Source organism: Mastomys coucha, unplaced genomic scaffold, assembly GCF_008632895.1.
Source record: "Mastomys coucha isolate ucsf_1 unplaced genomic scaffold, UCSF_Mcou_1 pScaffold21, whole genome shotgun sequence".
In the NCBI taxonomy this organism is placed as follows: domain Eukaryota; kingdom Metazoa; phylum Chordata; class Mammalia; order Rodentia; family Muridae; genus Mastomys; species Mastomys coucha.
In genome coordinates this window covers 160,911,318-160,918,124 of record NW_022196904.1, presented here as the reverse complement: position 1 = coordinate 160,918,124, position 6,807 = coordinate 160,911,318, and the positions used below count along the sequence as shown (strand labels likewise).

The 6,807-nt window shown below is 39.1% G+C and overlaps 1 protein-coding gene and 1 pseudogene across 2 annotated transcripts in view; both read right to left on the bottom strand.

Moving 5' to 3' along the window:
- The window catches only part of Ric1 (RIC1 homolog, RAB6A GEF complex partner 1), an 89,508-nt gene that overhangs the window by 22,302 nt on the left and 60,399 nt on the right, over positions 1–6,807 (bottom strand). For both annotated transcript variants that reach the window (XM_031390060.1, XM_031390061.1), the window contains exons 10-12: positions 6,609–6,657; positions 4,718–4,870; positions 1,878–2,081 (exon numbers count right to left, since the gene is read on the bottom strand). In XM_031390060.1, coding sequence (XP_031245920.1) covers positions 1,878–2,081; positions 4,718–4,870; positions 6,609–6,657 — 406 coding nt within the window. The remainder of the gene's footprint in view (positions 1–1,877; positions 2,082–4,717; positions 4,871–6,608; positions 6,658–6,807) is intronic.
- LOC116103719 lies at positions 2,094–4,204 on the bottom strand (annotated as a pseudogene).

The following is a 6,807-nucleotide window of genomic DNA, read 5'->3' as shown; positions in this document are numbered from 1 at the left end:
AAGGGCAAATTCTAAGTTTTAATAAATTATGATTCAACACTAATAATTAGGTTTTTAAGTATACTGGATTTTTCAGTGTAGACTGTTTTGAGGCTTATGTAAGCCAGTACTCTGTGATGCTGCATGACTCACAGCAACTTCCTCACGTACAGAGCCTGTTGGGCTAGATGACCTCCACGGTCCTCCCAACTCTAAAAATTCTATGAATTTGAAATTAAAATTCTATTTCAATGTAAATGTCTTGGGTGCACAGCTGTGACATTTTAAATTTATAGCTTTATTAGTTTTTAAGTGTTTATTTCTCATTAGGGTTTATGAGGGTCCCAAAGCAGAATAAAGTTTTTGGCATTTTTAATTTATTTTTTGTGAACCACTTGTTTAACCTAATGGTAAATAAGCTAACCATTTAACAAGTATTTTACCCAAACTATTTTATTTAAAACTAAAGGAACAGAGATGAATGAAGAATTGAAGAGACCTAGGTAAACCCACACTTAAAAACTTCATCTGGCCAAGTGAGTACAGTTAGCTAGCAGACGACAGACTCCTGCACTACCTACAGTCCTAAAATAAGTGCTGTGTGTTTGTTTAATGGAATGCTTCATAGACGGCTAAGAATCACTGAATCTTTGAGCTGGAAGGAAATTCAATTTTATTATTGCCTGATGCTTTAGTTCCAGACCTACCTTCTTCGATCCTCTGCTCTACTTGGCTCTCTGGTAACACAGACCTGGCTAGGCAGAACTGGCATTGATTCTAGGTCAGTGTAGAATGAATAGTTCAAAGTATGGGGAAATGAAAATAGCAGAGAAATGGCTATAGGAGAGAAGGGAGCAGTGGAAAATTTTAGTCAAGGAAGTAGCTGATGCAGTTCTATATTTAAAAATGTTACTAATTATAAAATGGTATGTACATTGTTTGATTTCATGAAGTTATTAATGTATGTTAAATATTTTTTTTCAGTGCATACTACAAGTCAATGTAGGAGCTATTCCTCTTTTAACCCTCACAGAATGACCACTTTTCTGTCTTTCACTTTCTCAAAATCAACTGAAAATAATATGAGAGCTGAAGCAGACTAGTAAGATACAAGCAGAGAGAAGGCAAGGAATTATGGAAATAGAAATGGATTAAAAGAAGCTAGTGTGGTAGTGTATGTGTATGGTCCCATCATTTGGGACCAACTACATAACAAGATTCTATCTCAAAAGGAAAGGAACGGAAAAGAATTGAAAGGAAAAAGAAAATAAAAATAAATTGACTAAGAGAAACTAATCCAAGAGCAGGCTCTGCCATTTTGGTACTAGAAGGAGAAAGAAAATATTTAGAATTTTGAAACTATGCATACAAATTTATTACAAGAAATTTCAATTTACTTACTGCCCCAAATTAATCTTAACTGGCATCCAAATTCAGAATTGATCCATTTCAAATGTCAATCTGTCAAAGTTACTAAATGAATCTGCTAATTTAAACGTGGTATCAGGATGAATCCATAATTTGGAAAAACATTAAACCATAATAAAATTATGAGCAATAAGTTTCTCTAATGTTCAGAGGGCCGCAGTTTGAGTCAAATGTAAGTGATTAAATGCTGAAACTATAAAGTGAGCTACACTAAGTGCCAATCAAATCATCTCTTACCATGCAGTGGATGGACTCTGCAAGCCCACTGTGCTAGCTTAAGCAAAACAGAGGTTCAAAGTAAAGTCATCTTCACTGAGGGAAAACAAGAAACCTTTCAAATGGAAAGAAAACAGGCAAGGAAAAAAAAACCAAAGCATTGAGAGAGATATAGCAATGAAGACAGTTAAAAACTTTCCAAGTGATGAACTCCTAATAAGTGAGTCATTAGTACTCAGTAAATGAACACTTACCTGTACAACATGCCAATGCCGATGACCAAGTAAAGTGCTTAATCCTGGAGACTCCAGACCGCCGTCTGCAAATGGGCTCTTCTGGTGCCTGGGCATACGCTCGGCACGTGCAGAAGAGTACTTGGGGTTCTGGGCCTGTGAGGCTTCCCCACAGTTCAAGTATAAGCGGTCTTCTCCCTGAAGCAACACCTGCTCCTGGTTACTCTAGATGGCGAAAGAAGTGCAAAGGGAAAACATGAAGATACTCAGCATTAGGTAGGGACAACTGAGCAACATGCCCTTTGAGTTTTATTACTGAACAAGTACCATAAATCAATATTGATTTTTTTTCACACGGCAGAATCTACATAATGATCTTGTATATTGCATTTAGAGAAGAGTCAATGTTTTAGTGATTCTTAGTGCAAATACGGTTTTTTTTTTTTTAAAATAAAAGAGCTGATGATTTTATTTTCACATTTCACAATATAAGTGAAAACCCCACTTTTTTGTATCACTTCTCCCTCCAAAAGTATTCTCTGTTAGGAAGAGAAGTTTCCTTTTCATATATCTCGTAAACACTCAGGCTCAGCACCAAGATCTCCTGGCGAAACAGAACAAGAAATACAAAATGGTAAAGAGCAGTTCTGCTCTTATCTGAGTCATGCCAAGCTGTGTGGACACCATCAGAGGGCGGTGGGAGATCTCGTCATTGGAGGCCCGGGCATCATGGGCATGTAGCCTCCCATGGGCGGTGTCATCCCAGGAGCTGCTCCCACAGGCATCATCCCAGGAGGGGGGGCCCATCATTGGCATCATGGGAGGGCCTCCCATGTGGGGTGCAGGCATCAAGCCAGGCCAAGGAGGACCCAGGAGACTGGGGGAGGCAGAAGCAGAGAACAGAGCTGGAGGGATCTCTCCTTGTTGACAATCAGGCTCTGGGCCTGCTCTTCCATCCATTTCTAGTAATAGTCTTTCACATTCTCTTTGTGTTTCTGACCACTACAGTGTGTTTTCCTCACAGACAGAGAATTGTGGGTAAGATACGTATCACAGTAGTCACAATAAAGTTTAGCCATGATGCTTCACAGGCTATTGGCTACCCGGGTGCAAATACAGTTTTTGTATGGTGTGTTTTGTCCCAGTTGTTTGAATAGTACCTTCCACTGGCACCTCAAATGGTGACACTGAGAACTATACCTGAAAAACTACATGTAAGTACAGATTGCTTACAACTGACTGTGCAAATTTTTATGATATTCAGAGATGCAACAGTGCCTGCTTTTAGTTAACTATGCCTTTAATTAGAGCACCAGTGCTCTCAAGATGAAAAGATTCTTATATTCAAATCAGACAGTGTATCCTATCCCTTTCCCATTTAGTCCAAAATACAATCAAGAGTGATACACACACACATACACACATCTATATATCAATATCTTTTTGTATATATGTATGTGTGTGTGCGTGTACACGTGTGTTTGCACGTGTGCATGTGTATGTGGTGATCCAAGGTTGATATCAGGTCTCTTCCTTAACAGTTCTTTTCTATATTATACATTGAAGCAAAATCTCTTGCTGATAACCTGGAGACTGCATTCTGGCTTGGCAGACTAGCTAGCTTGCTCTGGAATCCCTATCCCTACCTTCTTCCTGCCATGGCTGCCATGCCCACCTGGCTTTTCTGTGGGTTCTGGGCATTCAAAATTCAGTCCTCACGTACCCACTCACTGAGCCATCTCCTCAGCCCCATAAGGGGCTCTAAAAGTATCTGGAATGTGGCAGGGCAGGAAATACACTCAACTCTCTCCTTATTTTTCTCTGGATCCTTACTATAGTATAGAGTTCTGAGATCTGGGTTATTTTCACATTAATTTTCAATGTATCGTAAAATTTAAATAACTTGTCACACCACTTATCATTAAAAAACCACTGATAATGGTACCAAGATATGTACCCATAACATATAACTGCAGCATATTAAAATACATAATCATTGTGATCCTCTTGCTTCAGCCTCCCAAGTGTGTAGTATTACAAGTGTGTGCCATTATGCCATGGCCTCAGAATTTTTGTTCTCTCTGCATGTGTGTGTGTACATTTTTGCATGTGTGTATGAGAGTGTGTGAAGTGAAGGTCTTCCTCAATCACTCTCCACCTTGTATTTTAAGACAGGGTACACCATTGTACATGGAGCTTGCTGTCTCTAGAGCTGAGGTCACAGACACACCCTATCATGACCAGCCTTTCCCTCAGGCCCTCAAGCTGGCGAAACAAGCACTTTACTGACCAAGGCATCGTCCCAAAACACCTACAACTTTTTTTTTAAAGTTTTATTTATTTAATGTATGTGAATACACTGTCGCTGTCTTCAGAAACACCAGAAGAGGTCATCGGATCCCATTACAGATGGTTGTGAGCCACCATGTGGTTGCTGGGAATTGAACTCAGGACCTCTGAAAGAGCAGTCAGTGCTCTAAACCTCTGAGTCATCTCTGCAGCCCCAGCTAGTAATATATCTAAGTAGAACGTACTTTGGAAAATCTTACCCAGATAAAGGCTAAATTAGTCAAGGTATCTTACATGTAAGTATGGCTTCTTTCAAATTGAATAAAACACCAAACACAAACAACCCCCACACCACCACCAAAAAGGAAAAGTCCAAAACATTTTCAGAAATAAGACTTTGGTATAAATTTTATAGAAATATTTGAATCACAGAAATACACAAAGAAAGGACAGTTAACAATTTTAGAAGTATATTCAAATCTGTGGGACATAGAAAATAGTCTAAAATTCTGGCATAAGAGGCATTAAAAACAAAACAAAATAAACAAAAAATTGCAGTTTTAATTACTTACCATACAAGGGTTTACAGTGAGTACACTCTTGATAAACTGAAATAGCAAAATGCTGGGCTCTTTAGCTGTACTCCTGAGGTCAGTCTCCATTTGAGTGTGCTGAGAGCCCAATCCACTGATTGCCCATAAGTGATAGCCTTCTGCACCCCAGCTCTTGAAGGAAGAAAAAAAAAAGAGCAACACAAAGTTATTTTGATTTCTTTTATAACCTCAGTTAAATACTGAAAACAGTAAATATATGAAATAACCATGGCACAATTCTTATGTTCTGAATACTGGCGCAACCATGACAAATAACCAGACCAGAACCACATCCAGGGTAAGACTCAGCATGTCGAGATGCTCGGTGTGAAAGTAAGCAAAGCTGAGTCTGACCCCCAGAGCCCAGGGAATGATGGAGAGAACCAACTTCATAAAGCTGTTCTCTGGCATTCACACAGAAGCCTGCTCACACATACACACATCATCCACATCATCTACACAGACACACAAAATAACTATTTAAAAAAAAAACCAGAATCAATGATTCTTGTCATCTAGTGCATCTTAACTATCACCAGAGGAAACCACCGTCATTACCTTCTACTTAGAATGGTAAAACATTATTCAACATTCTCAGCTTCAATTTCAGGATTACAATCCTAAAATCCTTTTGTAATATCTCAATTTAACTGACCTGGTTCTCAAGCTCTGACTATGACTAGAAGCTCAGTGAGAAAACGTCTACAGCAGATGCAACCTTTGTGTACAGCAAAGAGCCCTGGGTGGGCTGTTGGCTGTAACACTTGTTCTCATTCCAGCTTGACCTTGCTATACTGTGTTGGTCAAGGTGCCTAGTTTCTCTAGATAGAGGTTTCTCCACTTGAGAAATGTACAGTAAAAGATTTAAATATATTTCTCTAAGCTCAATCAATATTGACATTCTGCAACTAGATTCCACCATAGAATTTTTGAAGCTAGTAATTTTTAACATGTAAGCAAGCTTCAGAAACTGCTGCAAATTGTTAAAGCTAATAACTGCTGGGTGGGGATGGCATAAGCCTTTAATCCCAGCACTTGGGAGATGGAGGCAGAGGCAGTTTGAGGCTGGCCTGGTCTACAGAACAAGTTCCAGGACAGGCAAAGCTACACAGAGAAAACAGGTCTCGAAGAACCAAAAGGAAAAAGAAAGAGGGAAAACCAAAAGCTAAATAGTTGTTTATTTCATGTGTGTGTGTATGTGTGAACCTGTGTGTGCACAGGTACACATGGAAGCGAGATAATACCCTGTTCTACTGCCTTCTCTTGATTTCTTTGAGATAAGTTCTCTGTAAACCTGGAGCTAACTAATTGCTTGGATCTTTAGTTTGTGGTTGAAATACCAACTTAGTGAACCTGATAATAATGGTTAATACATGCAATTTAAAGGCACTAACTAGTAGTTACATAAATGTTATCATATGAAAACGTGTGTGTGTGTGTGTGTGTGTGTGTGTAGAGAAGCCAGAAAAGGTCATTCCTCAGAAGTGTCTACCCTATTTCTCTTTTTTTTAAAGACAAAGTCATTGCAAAGGCAAAGGCAAGAGGATTATTAGGTTAAGGCTAGCCTGGAATGTATACTTTGAGGCCAGCCTTGATTACATAGCAAGAAACCCCATATTAAGTAAATAAATTTCACCAAAACTGAACTATACGGGAAATATCTACTGAGACAAAACTCCTCTCTGGTTTTGTGAGGTCAATGTGAGAAAAAGACAGGCTCTGGGGTTCACAGTGTGTAGAGGGTCACAGTGTGTATAGTCACAGTGTATATAGTCACAGTGTGTATAGTCACAGTGTGTATGGTCACAGTGTGTATGGTCACAGTGTGTAGAGGGTCACACTGCACCTGTGTTTAAAGGAAGGTACTTACCATGGAGCTGATCTTAAGGGGATCTTTTTTGGTACCATCTGATCTGTAACTGAAACACAATAGAAACTTAATTAGCTTCCAATGACATATAATATACATACCACTTAGCTTCAGCTTTAAAAAAAAATCAAGGGGGCTGGAGAGATGGCTCAGTGGTTAAGAGCATTGACTGCTCTTCCAGAGGTCCTGAGTTCAAATC